Source organism: Lipophrys pholis (assembly GCF_963383615.2).
Source record: "Lipophrys pholis genome assembly, chromosome: 13".
Classification (NCBI taxonomy): domain Eukaryota; kingdom Metazoa; phylum Chordata; class Actinopteri; order Blenniiformes; family Blenniidae; genus Lipophrys; species Lipophrys pholis.
In genome coordinates, this window is record NC_137632.1 from 22107124 (window position 1) to 22126011 (window position 18888).

At 41.0% G+C, this 18888-nt stretch overlaps 1 protein-coding gene across 1 annotated transcript in view; it reads left to right on the plus strand.

The window, feature by feature from the left end:
• The window catches only part of spegb (striated muscle enriched protein kinase b), a gene marked incomplete at its 3' end in the record, with an annotated part of 40178 nt that overhangs the window by 9926 nt on the left and 11364 nt on the right, over positions 1–18888 (plus strand). The window contains 25 exon segments of the mRNA XM_080479135.1: positions 3145–3231; positions 3471–3487; positions 3489–5064; positions 5208–5351; positions 5457–5639; positions 6770–6936; positions 7189–7277; positions 8509–8684; positions 8812–9072; positions 9562–9720; positions 10921–11110; positions 11186–11415; positions 12498–12617; positions 12721–12825; positions 13556–13762; positions 13857–13980; positions 14887–15059; positions 15163–15275; positions 15908–16076; positions 16189–16285; positions 16414–16614; positions 17877–17934; positions 18053–18130; positions 18230–18402; positions 18483–18509. Of these exon segments, the coding sequence (XP_080335261.1) occupies positions 3145–3231; positions 3471–3487; positions 3489–5064; positions 5208–5351; positions 5457–5639; positions 6770–6936; positions 7189–7277; positions 8509–8684; positions 8812–9072; positions 9562–9720; positions 10921–11110; positions 11186–11415; positions 12498–12617; positions 12721–12825; positions 13556–13762; positions 13857–13980; positions 14887–15059; positions 15163–15275; positions 15908–16076; positions 16189–16285; positions 16414–16614; positions 17877–17934; positions 18053–18130; positions 18230–18402; positions 18483–18509 (4924 nt within the window).

Genomic DNA, 18888 nt, shown 5'->3' on the forward strand with positions numbered 1-18888 from the left:
AGTTTGTCATTGTCTTTTTGCAAAACCAAACCTAACCTCCCTCATTAACTTTAAAGGAGACATATCATGCTTTTAAATCCTTCCTTTTTACATATAAATCATACAGTTGTGGTCTATACAACGCGAAACTGCAATGCTTGGGTCTGAATTCCTCATTATTATAGCTCCACAGGCCCCTTTTCAACCCCTTTTCTGATGCGCTTCTGAGAGCAACTCGTTTTGGGGCGGTCTCTTCAAATGCAAATGAGACACTTCATACCCCTCCTCCTCTCCAGGTTGCAGAGGTGACACTCGGTTCAACGTCACCCTGTTCGGCCATCTTTGTAGTTTGATAGAACAGATACAATTATCTAGCGGCGCAGAAACTTTATATTCACACATTATTTACAAAATGTCAACAACGGAAGATTTGTCCATCCAGCCATACATGTTGGAGCCAGAGTCGGACCCGGCGGAGCGAGATGAAAATGACGATGATGCACCTGAAGAACAACGTCTTCATATGGATGTAACGCAATGGTGTGTTACTATATTTACACTAACTTCTCCATCCATGCCCACTACTACAATACTGCCTGTATTACAACGACTATTTACCACAGAAGTTACATTCTAATCTAAAACGAGCACACAGCGCTAACATATGAAGACGGTGCAACTGCTAATGCTAACAAAACAATGACAGGGACGTCTTATCATCACACTTTTTAGCGTTATATACAGCTTACCGAAGTGCTCTGTTCGTCGTCTCCATAGATAGAAGGAACTGACCGCTCAATCAGACCAAGTCTTTCGGCAAATCCTTCTTTATACTGGCGGAGGTTGCTGAAGCAGTCGTCCTTAAAGTGATTCGCGCACACAAAAATGACCTTACCCACAGATGTGGGTACATTTCTGTGAAAAATAAAACTCAACCAGGCACTTCGAAAAGGTTCTGATGCTGGGAGACGGTGTAACGAAACTTGTGGGTGACTACATCCAACAACCGAACATTTCGACTTATCCTCTCGTAACTTCGGTTGGACTACAAAATCGCAGCGAGAAACAAAAATGGCGGATTGCTCGAAATGTCGATGTCCTAATTTGGCAGTTCCGCTGAGAATACTGTGACGTCATTGTTCAAAAAACGTAATAGAGACTAGAAAAATCGAAACCGATCGCAAAATATGACCAAAACAGAATATAAAGATATCAACGGAGCACCTGAAGAGACTACTTTGAACTTTTCTGTACTTCTAAACACTCTAAATATACAACAAAATGCATTTAAGGGCTAAAAAAGTGGATTTAGCATGATATGTCCCCTTTAAACAATGAGTTTTTGATACTTTCATGAAAATCGAGGAATGGCAGAGACAAATAATGTTGTTTGTGGATTGAATAAGAAAACAGGTGGATGCAGAAATGATGCCAATACGCATGTTTGAATGATTCATCATAACTGTGAATACTGCTTCTGTATTCAAGTTCTGAAAGAAATATTTTTCTGCAATATCAGGCTGCTAATCTGGGCAAAAACGATTGCGCTGCAAGGGTCCCGGGGATTTTACTTTGAACTCTAAAATGTAGCCTTTTGGCATGAATATTGCATGACTGCATAGTGAAATTTGCAGAGTGTAACTGAATATAGACATCAGAGCTGTAAGTAGGGTCCTGAGCTAACCACACACATACCACACATACAGAGAACAGGAGTCTCTGAAGATGATGGAAACAAATTTCAATGGGTTTTTCTCTTTGCAGTTATGCAAGCACTGTCAGAGATTCTCTGCCGTGTTCAATATGGCCAACGTTTTTCTATTGTATTATTTTACTGCGAGGGAACAACAGATAGCCTCTGTTTTTTTTTGTTGTTGTTTTTTTTTTTTTTTTAAAGTAATTCCACCTACTGTGAAGCAAACACCTCATGAGAGCTGCTGGGATGCCAATGACTCAATAGTGCTTTCTATTTTGAATCCTTCCCATGACTGAATTTTCTCTCAGTCTGAGAAGAACAGTCATATCTATCAGATGGTACAGTTGGAACAAATTGTTGGCTTTAAAGTGTGTAAAATAATTTTTTAAAAAGCGGATTTTCTTAAAGCTTCTATGAACTTAACATAATTTACTGTAACATAATTTGCACATCTTGATCATATAATTGTGAGATAGAATCAGTTCAGCAGCTGATAAATAGGTTCAGCTTTGCTTTATTTGGGAAATCCTTACATCAGAATCTCTTCAAATGAAATGTCACATACTGCATACTGAAATACAGATAGTTGCTCTTATAATCTGAGAACTAAACTCTCGTGTTGTGGCAAGGTGATTTTCCTTATATTATGTCATGCCAGATTTGGTTACTTGTCATTTGCACATTTCAGATTATTTTGTAATAGTCTACGTAACAGATAGGTTTTTTTTAGCCTCCTGTTTGCATCTATACAACACGGGACCACCTGCTAGAAGATAACCATGTATTCTCTTAACAAGGTGCTCGAATTAGGATTAGGATTCAAATTTATTGTCATTACACATGCATAAGTACAGAGTAATGAAAAGTCGTTTGCCATCCCATCTGGAAGTGCAATGTAATTGGCATTGATGTATACAGAAAAGTACTGAATATATGTCTATATACAGCATGTATGTACAGAAAAGGTAATCCCAGTTATGTTATTCAGCAACCAAAAGACAATGATTCAGATGATAGAACTCTATATATGTATTCACAATGAATATATAAATCTGACTATCAACCACTGTACAGATTTACATATTATGTGGATAAGTATATATTACATCCAATATCAAAAATATTGTTGTTTCAATTTCCTTATTTGAAATTTGCCACCTTTCCCATGCTTGTGGATTTTCTTTTCCCTGTCACCAAACATCATGAAAGAGTCAGTTGAATAAGCCAGGCTACTCTACCAGTTCCTATAGTAACAGTGTGCTCTTTGCGTCTTCCACCGCCACTATGGAAACATCAGTTTCCATCATTGCAAAATGTTGGTCCAAGACTTTCATTGAGTAAATGGTTTATTATTGTCCCCTGACTGTCTTTGCGCTTTTTAAAAGATGGCTCCATTTTCTCAGCAGACAGTGTCCTTCAGAAATTGTGAGTGAATAATAGTTTCCAATTGTTTACTTTTTTTTTTTCAGATTCTGAAACAACAGAGGATGAAGATGGAGATCAACCTGAGACCAAAGAAGATAGTGGGGATGTCGAGGACCAGGGTGTACATACAGGTATACAGAATCTCCTTTATTCCTTTAAAATTATTTTGGATATTACTGAACTACAATTTTTTACATTGTGTCTTAATAGTTCATAAACCTTTTTTTGTTGTTGTAGCTATTTTAAAATGTGCAAATTTAACCCATGTTTCACATACAGTGACATACAAATGTGCTGAAGATGACAAAAATGTACATGGATATGAGGACCTTGCTCACAGGTAAGCAAGAAACATGCAATTGATTCTCAGAGCTTTATAAGTGCTTGACATACTAACTGTTTTATTGTATTGCCTTTCATTTTCAAAAGCCAATCAGAGGACTTTTCAAGAGAATCTCCCCCACAAGTTCTCCCACCCCCATCTCCAAGACTGGTCAAACGTACCTCCACCTCTCCAATGCCAAGTCGCTCTGGTTCCACCACCCCTCTCAGCTTGCGTAAGAAAACTGTTGTGCCAACTGACTACCAAGACACAGTGCCAGGAGAGTTTGAAGAAAAGGTTAGGCAGCCAAAGCCTCCACCTCAAGGGAGCACCACAGACTCCCGCCCACAAACGCCACTGAGTGAGTGCTCGAGGAAAGAGTTTACGCCCAGGCCTTCGCCGAAGCTCACACGGGCAAGCTCAAAGGTTTTTGAAAAGGTGCGTGGTTTGGAAGAACGGAGACGAAGTCTTGATATTCCAGAAGGCTCCATATCAGGAAGATCCTGGGCAGGGTTCAATCGCGCTGGCTCCGTAGACTCAGATGATGGGGGAAGTCGGCTGGGCATCTCTCGAGAAAGTTCAAGGGAAGACCTCAGGGAGGCTCTGAAAGAAGATGCTGCTGAACGGAGATCTATGTTCAGACAGAGGGCTGCTTCACTGGAGGACAAACCTCGCTACTCCCAAAAAGTTCAGGACATTGAGAACAAGTTCACAGAGGAACTCCAGCGCATTAAAAAACTAGTTGGTAAACCTCATATGAAGAAATCGTTTTCAACTGAGCAGCTCACCCTGAGGGCAAAGCAGCGCCAGCCTTTCAGGAAAATTGAACCGATTCCTCCCCAAGTCCTACAGAAGCTTCAAGAACGAGAACGAGTCCAGTGGGCAAAAGAGCAGAGACAAACGGATATAAGTCCCCAACCGGTGCAGCAACAAGAGCAAACGCCACAAGAACCATATAAATCAAGACAAAAGACATCAGGTTCAACAAGTGTAACAGTGAGTAGATTTGGAGAAGTTGCAGGCACCCCAGAGTCAATGCAGTTATCTGACTTACCAGGACAGCGGCCAGTGAGAGAGTTAAGCCGAGTCAGTCCGGTAACAGAAGTCATTCAGAGATCACAATCGCCAGCATTATATCATCACCAAAGGGAAGGATCACCAAGCAAAAATGTTGCAGAGATGACATTACGCAAGGTTGAACGAAGGCCACCCAGTCCGCTTGTACAAAGAGTATCTCGAATGCAAGAATCTTCACACGTCCAAGAGTCTCTTGCGCAAACGTCACAAGAGGGTTCGGGGAGAAGAACACCAATAGAAGTATTAGTAAGAAAAATTGATAGCAGACCTGAAAGTCCATTGGTGCAAAAAAGGGCTGTCGCTGCGCAAGATCTCCCCCCGCAACCTCCTGCCAAGCCTTCAAGAACCACACCAGTCTCCCCAACAGAGGACACAATGGAAGTGGAGCTATTGAAACCAGACACAAAGATGAGAGTCCCCACCATTATTGTCGAAGATGAAAAAATGGAGGAAGCCATTCCCGTGAGGTCATGTGACGGTAAGAAGATGTCTACCGGCGCTAAAGGACATCAATCGAAGACCAAAGGAAAACACCGCCGTCCTCGACCAATGTCGCCAGAGTTAGGTGAGATTCTTGGTTTATCGCATTGAATTTCACGTACGGTCAACCACTTTTTCAAAGTGGCGTCTCCTCAAATAAGACACAAAAGCCGCAATAAAACATACTGAGCTGTTTTTGTTATATATTGTTTTTGCTGAACCACGCAGACTCTTCAGATGATTCTTATGTGTCTGCTGGAGAGGACCCCATGGAGGCTCCTGTGTTTGAATTCCCCCTCCAGGACACCGTAGCATCTGCTGGTGCAGATGTGCTACTCAAATGTGTAATTGCTGGAACCCCTATCCCCGATGGTAACACGTTCTCCTTGTCAATTCAAACCCTTTGCTCTGCTCAATTCTGAGCAGTTATGTTCAGAAACAAGTGGGTATATTTGATGTCTGTCTTCTCTTTTCAAGTTTCCTGGACTAGAGACAACACTGAAATCAGTGGCGTGGAAAATTATACAGTCAAAGTGGAGGGCGAACGCCACACTCTACTCATCAAATCAGCAAAGATGAGTGATGGTGGAAAATTCTGTGTAACTGCTGTTAATCAGATGGGCAGAGCATCCAGCAGTGCCACCCTTGTACTTAAAGCAGGTAGGTTCAAATTTTCTGTTTTCAAAGTGTGATGTAAAACAATAGCTTGTAGCCTGCATGGTGGAACAGTAATTAGCTCTCTCGCTTCACAGCGAGAATGTTGTCGGTTAAAATATCGGCCAGGGCCTTTCTGTGTGGAATTTGCATGTTCTCCCCATGTGTACTTTGGATTTTCCACTGCGGTCCTCATCCTTGGTGACCCTAAATTGCCCCTTGGAGTGAATGTGAGTGTGTCTTGTTCTCTGTCCTGAACAGGATAAAGCAGTATAGAATGCTGTAAGGAAGTAGGAAATTGGGAAAGATTGAATTGTATTTTAGTATTTACAATCTGAATTCACTGAAGTATGACAGAGACAAATTATAGAGAGAGTCTTACAGTTAAGACGATTGAGCAGACTACATAAAAAAGACAAATCAGCAGGATTCCAAACGTCTGTTCGGGCTGGATCAACCTCCCACACTTTAAAACCTCACAGTCTGAAGACAATAAATTTAATGTAAATACAACATTTCATACACTGAAACACATGTATATCAATTCATCATGACATCATGTTAATAAAAAAAGAAATTCCCATCAGTGTGGATCACAACACTTATTTTCCCTGGGACAATAATGAAAAATCAATCAGCATATTTAAAAATGGTCTCATACACAATTTACTTATCCGTGGCTTATAAAAGCCTATTTATAAACAAAATTAAAAAAACCTGTCATATGGCATCTTCCCACAACGGCACGGTGCTTCAACTGATTTCTCTCCTTCTCCCTTGTCATTATCTCTCTGAGAAAATGTGTGTGCCATATATTCCAGCTGAATAACCTCACTTATAGTTACCATAGCAACTCAGAGGCGAAACTGAACCTATAAATTGCCCACCGAGGCTCACTGGCTCCACTCACTGCGAATCCACTATTGTTTGGAGTTCACATTTGGCATCTCAGATTGTAATTACATTTCAACAGAGGGGGGAGCTTTGTTTTTATTAATACCTAGGCTCTTTGAACCGCTGTTTGTCTCACCAAAATTGGAGTTTACAAAGACTAATTGAAAAGTACAAATTAGATTTGATTGTAAGCAAGTTTGTGATAAAGGCAAAACCATAACTAAACTCTTTTGCATTAACAGAGTCGGTGCAGGAAACGAGAGAAAACCTGAGTGTGCCCATGGAGATCAGCAGCCCTATCACATCTGATGACGAGTATCTCAGTCCGCTGGAGGAAGCCATGGACTATGGAGGGCCTGAGCCAAGGCGATCTATAGACACTCGATTCAGGAAACCCCCGTCATTCCAGGTGAGACGCTGCTGGGCTGATTGGCCCTTAGAATGATTAGCATTGACATTATTTAACAACATTCGTAACTTTGACGGTTGTCAAATACTGCACGTAAATAGACACAGGGTGTCCGTGATTGTCTCTCAATAATAATTTCCCTGTATGAAAGTATTATGTGCTGTCTGGTCATTCTGTCTGAACATCTGTCAAATAAAAACCTGCAGGTGAAATGCATCTCTCGGCTTCTAACTTGCATTACATTTCAAACAGGCAACAATGACTGATCAAGCTGTCATTGAAGGACAGGAAGTCACCATGTCTGTCCGAATAAGTGGACAACCCAGACCCATGCTCTATTGGTAGGTCCCCGCCCCCCCCACACACACACTCATTCATCACTGATTAAACCTCATTGCCTGCATGGGACTTTCCCATCATCACAAATGCTTGACTGCATATTGTGTTTATTTTATTTTATTTTTTTAGCATGCTGGTGTGCACTCGTCTGTTTGAAGAGATGGAAGCTTAATGGTTATTATATGTAACAGAAAGAGCGTTATTAGTGAAATCCTGGAACAGCATGCCGTCTTTTTATCCGAGAACTGATTAATGCCCAGAAACACAAACCTGGCTGAACTAAGGAGCTCTTAGACAACAAACTGGTATTGAGTTTAATTCAATAGCTGACTGCATTTCTTCAAAAGGGTCAATAGTGTTTACTATCCTGTCAGCCACCGCAGCAAGGAACAAAGCCGGCTTTCATACAAATGTGTATTTAATATCTCTGTGCCATTGCGGTAAGATCTTGTTTGAATCTACAAAAGAAACATGGAAAGTAATTCTGATGTGATGATCTAAGAGCAGGAAAACCAGCGGGTCCTTTCTGCTCTTTTCAAATCATTTCTGAAAACATTACGGGCACTTTAATTGAAAATCTGCATGTTACAACCAACAACAACAACAGCTGTAAAAATATACAGTACATGAACCTCGTCGGCATCAGTTTGGTTGACATTTAAAAAATGTCTCAACAGTTGAGAGATTTATAAACCAGTAGACGCCCAGCTCCCACTCCATTAGGCTTAATCATCATGAACCCTTAAGAGAGGAATTAATATAATATGCACAGTAATGGAAAAAAGTGACAAAAGAGAAGATTAAATCATTGCGATCATCCAAAAAAATACTCGGTAGAAACTGTTCATGACACAGTTGAGCACAAATTATAACAAAAATTCCAATTTGTCTGACTTTGTTTGCGTTTCCATCATATTTGTGAATATTATGTGATTTATTTAGAGTAACATAAGAGTTATAGGAACTGAGATGTTAGAGTGATTAACCAATGTTAGCTATAATCAAATATAACTAATAAGTACATCAGGCGCTGCTTGCGCAAGCGTTTTCAAGTGAGAACGGGAAACCTTTGTTGTGCCATTGAAAACAGAGTTACCCATGCCATCCTGTCCTTAAAAAAGCTGGAAATAAATGGGGGGAAAAAAGCTTGGCCATAATTTTTGTCATTAGTCAGATTTGAAATGCTCCGAGTGCTGAATAATATTTCTGTCCTTCATATCTACTCATTTCAAGGTTGAGGGACAGAGTTACGGTGAAATCAGGTCCCCGCCATATTGTACGTGAGACAGAAGATGGCACTTTTGAAATGACGATCAAGTCGGCGGTGAGGTCAGACTCCGGGATCTACTCGTGCAGGATCATCAACGAGTATGGCACGAAGCAGTGCGACGCCACGCTGCAGGTGAAAGGTACGCCTAATTTGAAATGATATACCGTCGTACCGAGTGGGTCTGTCTATGATTTTAAACAACCTGTCCGGTAACAGAAGACAACCTTTGTTGACGTTGTCTTGAAATGTTCTCTATTCACACCCAGCTCAACCAGTAGAGCCGGGTCTCGCCATCATCCGCCCGGTCCGGGACATCACAGCCAAGGCTGGAGAGACGGTCCTGTTCGAGTGTCACGTGATCGGACCGAAGGACACCGATGTGGACTGGCTGGCCGACGGGAAGCTGATCCAGCCCGCGTTGCTCAACTGTAAGATGCATTTTGATGGACGAAAGTGCCGGCTGCTGCTTAACTCCGTACACGAGGACGACAGTGGGACGTACACGTGCAAACTCAGCACAGCTAAAGGTCTGAGCGGCGTAGCAACTAAGGCCCCGTTTGCACGATAATGTTTTCATGTGACAGCGTAAAGCTTCTGCTGTGTTTTGGGGATCCGTTTCAGTGATTAGTGCTCGGTGTTTTTGAAAACGTCTCCATCTAGACGGGAGAAAATACACCTTTTGTGAAATGCTGCTACCTCACATGCGCACCATGGCCGCAGTTAATAACTGCATAACATTAGTCGCCATTTTTAGTGTTTATGCTGTAGTGTTCTCTGTGCATGTGTGTGTGTAGTTTCATTACAAAAACAACCAACAGCGCCAACTCATGGCCTGGCATGCTAACTCCATCATTTTCAACGTTTCTGTCATTTTCGTGTTAACAGGCATAATTTTCAAAACTTTACCGTGTAAACACCACACTTAGTTGTCATGTTAATGGGGCCTATAAAGTAGTACATGTATTTTCTTTACCACCTCTACTCCTACTTACGCAATACCCTTCTGTATTTTTCAGAGGAGGTGACTTCATGCGGAAAACTTAAAGTCATCCCCTCCTTTGAACCTCTGTTCACTCGCAAGTTGGACGTTTTGGAGGTGATCGAGGGGCGCAACGCTCGATTCGACTGCAAAGTCAGCGGAACTCCGCCTCCTAAGGTCATCTGGAGTCACTTTGGTAGGACTAATCTTTCACAAGACTTATTAAAATTAGAATTAGCTGTTCATCGTGATCATTTTTGACCATTCTAATTCCCAAAAGTTGGGGCAGTGAGGTAAAAAAGTATAGTTTTACTGTTTTCCCACATATTTAATTACAAATAAATGGCATATTATGGTTCCCTTGATATGTTCAAATCCTATTTTGACAGCTTTGGACTATCCTATTATAGACCACTCATTTAGATCTCAATTCAAATCAAAGCACAAATGCAGCCATGCTGAGAATTATAGAACCCTTGTTAGAGAAGCCATTCTAATTTTGGTAAAAAGTTAGGACAGCCTTAATGAAGATGAAACACGCTTCCCTTTGTGCAAGACTGCACTTGCAACTCTTGATGTACTACTGCTACAACAACAGAAAATTAAAAAGAAAGAAATGGGATACATCCATCCACTGAACACATTTGCAAAAGTTTTGTGAACCTTAAGATACGGTGGCCCAGAAGGGTCAACGCACCTGCACAGGCTTTGTTTCTGGGGGACAATATTTTCTGATGGACTATTTTAATTGCGGTAAAGTTCAATGAAACTCGATTGTGATCAATGTCATTATGTGCTTTCACAAATCAGCAATGAATTTCCTGTTGCAATGTGGCTTTTGCAGTGCCATTGACCCTTCTGGGCCACCGTATTAAGAAGTGCCTGCACACTTAGATAATATTATCACAACGCAAGCTGTTCAGGGCTTCAAATGGCCATGTAGAGAAAATCACTTGCGGCACCCCAGATCACTTATGAAAGTAATCATCTGTGAACAGTTTATTACCAAAATGCAGTTTAGACTGAATTCCATTTAGACCACATGTGAACAAGATAACTAGCCCGCTCATAGTAGAGCAGCATGACTCCATGAGTAAGAGATGCGAATAAAAAGCTGTTATTCAGCAAGAATGGGAACTCATTCCACTTTCCAAACCACAAGAGTTGGTCTCCTCAGTCCCCAAATGCTTCCACAGAGTCGTTGAAAGAACAGCCGATGCAGCACAGTGGGCTTATAAGTTTTTCACGGCGTGTTGCTGGCACAGAATAAACTCATTGTCACCAAAAAACATAGAATCTTCCCAGACGTGCCACCAACGAATCAATTTCTGCCATTTATTTTCAAATGTTTAATGTTCTTCATTTAAAAAAAATTACTCACAATGGTCTTTTTCAGACCATGCACTCACAGAAAGTGAGGATGTCCGTATAGTTCAGGAGGGCGGCCGCCATTCTCTGATCATTTCTCACGTGACCAACGAGGACGAGGGATTCTACACCATCGTGGCCCGTAACGCTCATGGCGAGGCGGAGAGTTCCGCTGAACTCTACATACAAGAACCACGGCCGGCCATCTCCTCGCAGATGTAAGCGCGACAAGCTCATGCGTTCATCTTCACTTTCCAGTATCTGCTTATGTATTCTTATTATTTCACTTTCAGGGCCAAACTGGAGAAGATGCCATCCATCCCAGAGGAGCCAGAGGTCCCAGAGAACGAGGTGGAGCGCTTCACCATGCCCGACTTCATCAAGCCCCTTTACGACCTGGACGTGATCGAGGGGAAGGAGGCCGTGCTGAAGTGCAAAGTGGCCGGTTTGCCGTATCCGACCATCGCCTGGTTCCACAACGGCAAGAGGATCGAAAGCACAGAGGACCGAAAGATGACTCAGTGTGAGTGTTTCACAAATTAACCGGGCAGTCAAGCTTTCACCTCATTAACATTTCATTGAAATCGAAAGAGTAGCTGAAAAAAAGACCATGTCCAGGAATCTCAGTCATGGCGAATTGAAATGTTGCATCAATGAGTCTGTCACTGGGGTCTGCAACCGTTTCGTCAAAATCAAATTCTTGTGGCGCCACAAAACAGATTCAAGCATAAAAGATCACACAGCTTATGAAGTTATTGATGTAGCTTTGCTAAACGTACATTCATGACGTTTCATGACTATAATTTAGAATCAATTTTGCTGTTTTAGCTTTGGAGCCGTTTTTATCTATTTTAAACTTGGTAGGCTATTTTAACTGATTCAGCTGGTTAGGTTGTTTTAACCATTTTGACTTTTGACCATTTCTTTCTGGTTTTAACTGACCTTTGACCTCTTTATTTTTTCTTTTTCTCAATTATGGAAATATTTTGGCTTCTTTTTTTTTCTTGTCAATCCGCCTCCCAACATTAGTTGTTTTTTTTTAAGTTTCTTGCAATTTTAGCAGTTTGTAGCTTTTTTTTGAATAGCAATTCTAATCTTTTTGGCTATTTTAGCCAGGAAAATAAACCAGGTCTGCAAATAAAATCAAGATAATAATAGGATGAAAACTGTTCTACAAATACACTTTAGAAAGCTTCCGGGAACAATACAGAGGAACTAAAGTTGTCTGTTGTTTGCGAAGGCACTCAGAGCAACGAGACGTGTGAGGTTCTCCGACGGAGGCATGGGATTTTGGGGTGATTTGAGGTGTAAAATATGTACCAAAATGGATCTATGCGGTTACTTATTTTATTACCTTTATCTTAATAAAGATTTTACTTTATTTATTCTCCTCTTTCACGCTGTTTTTACTTCCTCTAATTAATCGCTTTGCTTTAATGTATTCCTTTTTTATTTCGATGTAAAGCCCTGTGACGTCCCTTGTGTCTGAATGGTGCTCTATAAATAACTTTGCCTTCTCTTGCCTTGCCTTGCCTAAGTTGCATAACCTCCCACATCTTCTCATATTCACCCATCTCCTGCCCTCTCTGTTCTTCCTGTTTGAAGTCCGTGACGTCCACAGCCTGGTCATCCGCTCCGTGTGCCACGCTCACGGTGGGGTCTACAAGAGTGTCATATCCAACAAAGTGGGCAAGGCCACCTGCTACGCTCATCTTTATGTCACTGGTGAGTTCTTTGCCGTACAATTTACTTCCGTTATTAATAAATAATAGATTGATGTATTTTTGTGGCACAGCCTCAGACTACATTTAACTCTTGTCATTATCAGATATACTTCCTGACCCGCCTGATGGGACGCCAGTGATCGAGTCCATTACTGGTAAAACCATCACTTTAAGCTGGAAGAAACCGAGGAGGCTGGATCCTTCCATTGGTACGCAGCAAGCCAATATAATGTATTCTCTCATGCAAGCAAGTTAAATGCATATCTAAAAGTTTTTTTCTGGTGATACTGATGTCTACAAATTTGGGGCGATGCATTTAGGCATCAGCCCATTTCAAACATGCTCCTACAAACAGTTAAATGTTACATACAATGTCATGAAACAAGCCGAAACTGGATGTCTGCTGCTCAATTTCATATATAAAGAAGTTCTTAAGATGTACAGTCAAGAAAATATTTGGATCTGTCTGCTAGGTCCCAATTCTGTCAAATTAAGTCCAAAACATATAAATTCCTGATATCTAAAATCAAACAAACCATAAATAAGTCTGATAAAAATACAAATATGTCAACAGAGAATTAAAAATTACAGACATTACATTACATTTTTGCGATTTTAGAAAAAACACAAGCCACAGATTTCCCTGTTATACAACATAATCATCACACAAAGCATTCAACATAAATCTTGCACTCTAACAGTAAAGAAAATTATACGACTCAACTGAAAATGGCACCCAGGCCCCCGGCACTCTCACAGGTGTTTGTCAGTATGAACACTCACCTGAAAGCTGTAAATATGAGCCCGACAAGTAAGGAGCCCACTCATCTGAAGTCACGGCGTATCCGTGGCAACAATATTCGACACTCTGAGATAAGTGTTCTCGGTGAGGTTCGTGTGGTGGAGCGTGTTGGATCCCATGCTTCGTTTTCCTTTCAGATCCCGGCACCCTCATGTACGCCATCCAGCAGCAAGCCTTAGGCTCCATCCAGTGGATCATCATCGCTTCTGGCCTGAAGGAAACCACCTACACCATCACGACCCTCTCCAAAGGCGTGCGCTACGCCTTCAGAGTCCTCACGATCACCTCCAAAGCTTTCAGCAAGCCCTCACCTGCTACCGACCCGGTGCAGCTCCTGGATCGAGGTAGATCCTGGGTTACTGGACCTTCCTTTACCCATCTGTGTGTATTTGTGTCTGTTTTACAGGTTTATTTGTTGTTGTTTTTTTTTCCTCAAAGGTCCCTACCTACAGGAGGCTCCAGTGATTACTGATAAGCCAGACATTGTTTATGTGATAGAAAACCAGTCCGTCACTATAAATATTACCCTCAATCATGTCAATGCTTCAGTCGTCTGGAAGAGGTACGTAAGGCCACATTTACAGAACTTTTCAGGTGAAAATGCATCATGTTTTTTGTTTCAGAAAAGTTTTTTTGGTTTACATGCAAACGTTTTGAAAACGATCTCCATTTATACAGAAACACCAGTGACATTAAAAACGATGTCGTTAGCATGCCAGGCCACAGGTTGGTCCTGTTGGTTGTTTTTGTGATGAAATCACACAGAAAAACAATGTGTTATTAACATTACATATATAAACATTGCGCCGCGCATGGCCACAGCCTCCATTGGTGCGTGAATGTGTGCGTGAATGTGATTCGCGATGTAAAGCGCTTTGGGGCTGCTCACACAGTTCAAAAGTACTATTTAAGTGAAATCCATTTACCATTTACTATTTACCATTAAACAATGGCTAAAAAAACCTGCATTTTCTCGCATTTTCATGCAGACAGCAATAGAGCATTTTCCAAAAGTCTTGCGTTTTCACTTGAAACCGTTGTCGTGTCAACGGGGGGTTAAGTCTCTACTGTCACATTTCTACTGCTGCCATTTAATCCATCAATACAAAATGAATTACTTGAATAAAATTGCAGAAGCGCTTGTGTGGTAGATATATATTTTAATTATCATTTCTCACACTGTATATGCACTAGAAACTTTTAACATTTTCACCTGTTGCGATCGAAGTAAGTAGAGTAGGGTTCACTAATGTGGACTAACTGTGACCATGTTTCATGTCCCGTAGATCAGAAGAGAGATTGAGTGTGTGGTTGGTGAACCTAAATACAGTATGACCATGCACACAGGCAGCTGTTTTTATTCTCAGTGGTTAATAAAGATTCCCGAGCAGTGAAAAAAAAAGTCTATTATTATGCCATGATTTATACGCAAACAAGTGCCAAACACTTAAAATACGCTCGTCCCCAGGAGAGGAGCGACGCTGGCCAGCAAGCCGGGCCTGTACGAGATGACAATGCCAGATGACGATCAACACACGTTAAAGCTGTTCAAAGTGAAGAGCGCTGATGTCGGCGAGATGGCATTTGTGGCCTCCAACAAGTATGGAAACGACAGCTGCACCTTCAATGTGGAGTTGGCAGGTAGGCAGTAGTGTTCCATTTGGACAGTAATCCATTTAGCTAAGCATCCAGTTGTGCCACGCGTCCATCTAACGGTCCTCTTTCCGTGCCCTCTCGCTCACAGCTCCGCCGACATTTGAGACCATCATGGAGGACTTGGATGTGTGCTCTGGGGAGACTCCTCGCTTTGCTGTGGTTGTGGAGGGAAAACCCATTCCTGACATCCTGTGGTTCAAGGTTTTTACCTTTTGTCAAACATAAGGCTCATCACCCAAAACCGGCCAGCAAGAGGCTCCAATCGGCCCACCAAATCACCAAGTCAAATGGAAAACATTGACTTATGTTTTACACATTTCCTAAGAGTAGCGGACGCAACACAACAGTGAGACCCGAGCTGAGGAATCTGTGATGTTGCCGTGAAAGTGAACTAGCATCAGCCTCAAAACTATTTTGGCAGGATGAGCTTGTTTTCCACGACATTTCACTGTGTTGGGCACCAGAGGGTATCAATAAAATTAGCTTCACGTTTAGATTGTCATAATCTTTAATAGTAATCATGTGGTTTTGTGAAAATATAGACATTTTCATCATGTATACTCTGCGCTACAACAAAGACAAAACGTTACAGTTGTAATTTAAAGGTTCTTTACCTCGCTATTTTACCTGCGTACATCTCCAGGCCAGATGCCCCAACATGCTTAAGTCTAGTGGAGTCCAAATTTGATGGGTCAGGGTTGATAACTAGGTGAGATCTGATATGTTAGAGGTAGATAGGAATTGATAAAAAATGCAACCGAGAATAGTCATTTGAGGGATTTATAATAAATCCCAACATAATTATTGTTAAAGCCTTCTATATTTCTTTACAGAACGATATCCTTCTGTCAGAGAGCAGTCATTACACCTTTGTCTATGATGACAACGAGTGTTCCCTGGTGATCCTCAATGCTCATTCAGAAGACTCTGGCGTCTACACCTGCACTGCCAGGAACCTGGCCGGTTCTGTGTCCTGCAAAGCTGAACTGACCGTTCACGAAGGTCAGAGATGAGTCGTTAAAATCTGTTGAGTGCTGAGTTAAAATGCAACTTAAAATGATTAATCGCAGTTTAGATTGGAGTTATTCATTGTTTTGATTTTACATTACTGTAGCTAAAAGCAAGGAAGATCCAATGGATGACGAGGAGACCATTCTCAGGAAAATGCGCAGGCTGACTGATTACTATGATATCCACAAGGAAATTGGAAGGTAAATCATGTTAAAAGCTCACAACCGAAATACCGCGCTAATAGTCTAACACACCATTGTACGTTTTCTTGCCAGGGATTGAGAAATTATGAACGTGAAATAATCTATTTCCCTTTTTTTTTCTGCAGGGGTTCATTTTCCTATGTGAAGCGTGTGATCCAGAAAGCGGGCAAAAGGGAATATGCAGCAAAGTTTATGTCCACTCGGGCCAAGAAGAAGCCTTCTGCTCTGAGGGAAATGAACCTGCTTTCCAAGCTGGACCACGAGAGAGTTCTTTACTTTCACGATGCCTTCGAGAAGAAGAACGCAGTCATCATTGTCACTGAAATGTATCCTAACAGTTCTGCAACAATTCTTTGTTGGTGAACGATCTTAAGATCTTTTGAAGTTTTATCCAACGCCCTCGAGCATTTGTTCCCGCTCTGGGGTCCGGGAACGACTTGATGGGCACCAGAGATCATGATGGGATGAATGTCAAAGAAAATCATAGTAAGACACCAACTTCAATCTATAGCAAATCAGGGAAACTGCCTAATGCTTTCTCTTTTAGTGTCCTGTTTCTTTATGTTGGGGAGAGTAGGTCTGGGCGCCAACGTTTGGCTTCTCTGTAATCTGTTAGTAAATAAGAATTTAGAGAGGCAGTCTGGGGAAAATTAATCCAAATTCTGATAAGTCAACAAAAACCATGCAAGACCATGCAGGACAGTTCTCCAATAATATGCGTGCAAGTCCAAGTAGTCCAATATAGTGGATAACAATCAGAAGTCTTATTTGGAAATATGCTGTTGTACTGTGAAACACAAAATGTTCTCATTGTTTAGCCAGCAACAAATAACTGTCAGTATAGATTTGCAGATAAGTTAAGAGAAAACATGACGTTTGGCTGTTTGTCTGGTCCAAGAACTCCAAGACTAATCCAAGTGTAGGAGCCAAGTATACCTATTGTTGGCAAGTTATTTAGATTTTTTAATTTGACACAGGTTGTGTATGTAGAGGGGATATGTGACAGGGAGAGGAAGGTATGGGTAGGGGGAGGGGCACACTGTTCTCACCAGACCAGCAAACAGAGGACGATGACAAGATATACAACTTGGTATAGGAAAAACTCAGTGTTTAAAATTTTTTGCTTACTTCAAATAAACCACCAACTAAACTGAAAGTAGATTGTTTGGAAATGTGTTGGTTCAGTGCTGCTCCACCTCTGTAGTATTGGCAATAATCAGACAATGGGACATTAAAAAATTGTCAAAAACACCAGCAATTTTGCAGCATTATGAGCCTCTACTTTTCATCAAATAAAGCTCAGAAAGAAAACTGAGTGATATCTTTACCATGTTTAATATTACTTTTTGGACAGAAAGTCAATACATGACATTCCTGCAGAATCCTACAATAAAACATCTTAAAACAACACTGACAATTACATTGGAATAGATTAACTTTAAAATTACCTTCTTTTTTTTTTACTGTGTTAATCCCCAAAACGGGCCCTGGAGAGAGAAAAATGTAATACTCAATACATCAAGGGAAATAACTGATTGCCTAATACGTTTGAAATAACAGAAAAATTTGCCTTAATTGTTTTGTAAAGATGCCACGAGGAGATGCTTGATAGATTCACAAAGAAATCGACAGTAATGGAATCGGATGTGAGTCCTGATCCACCAGCGCATGCTTCAAAGCCACCTTTTTAAAAAGATTTTTTGATATATAAATAGTTCAATTTAAGATGTGGGTTCTTAATAACAGCATCATTGTTGTTCTCAGATTCGTGCATGTATGAGACAATTGCTTGAGGGCCTGGACTACCTTCATCATCTGAACATCATCCACCTGGACATCAAGGTAGGCACTCGTGGATTTTTTAATTAATTAATTTCTAGATATTTATTCTGTTCCATGAGCAAGATTGAATAAAAAAAATTTTTTTCACTCTTTCATCAGCCTGATAACATCCTCATGTCAGACCCGCACGGGGATCAAATCCGCCTCTGTGATTTTGGCAACGCGGTGGTGATCACACCCGATGAGGCTCAATACTGCAAATATGGCACTCCGGAGTTTGTCGCACCAGAAATTGTCAATCAGACCCCTCTATCTAAAGCAACAGACATATGGTAAACCAATGATTTAATTTACACATATTTCTAAGAAACATGTTACTATATAAAAACTTTTTTTTCTATTACTTTTTTAGGCCAGTTGGAGTTATAGCATATCTGTGGTAAGTAACAAAATAAAATAAAAAAATGTACTTATTAGCAGGGTGGGAATTGTTGACGGGGTTGGGATCACCCATTCTGCCATAATCTATATTGATGTAGAAATGTGTAGTGATGTAGTGTTCATTTTAAAATCGAAGCACATAAGAGCAGTCTCTCTTGTATTGAGAGTGGAACTTTTGTGATCGATATAAAACCGAAACTGAATTTGCTTGCAATTTGCCTCACAAGCAGTCAATCTTTGCTGAATGCTGCATTTATTTGTATTTTCACACTAAAAGACATTATTGTCTTTGGCTGATCGTTCAGCTTTAAATGGCATTTGTTGAGGGGGCGTAGTTTCTCATCACAACCTTTGACTATTCCGCCTGCGATAATGAC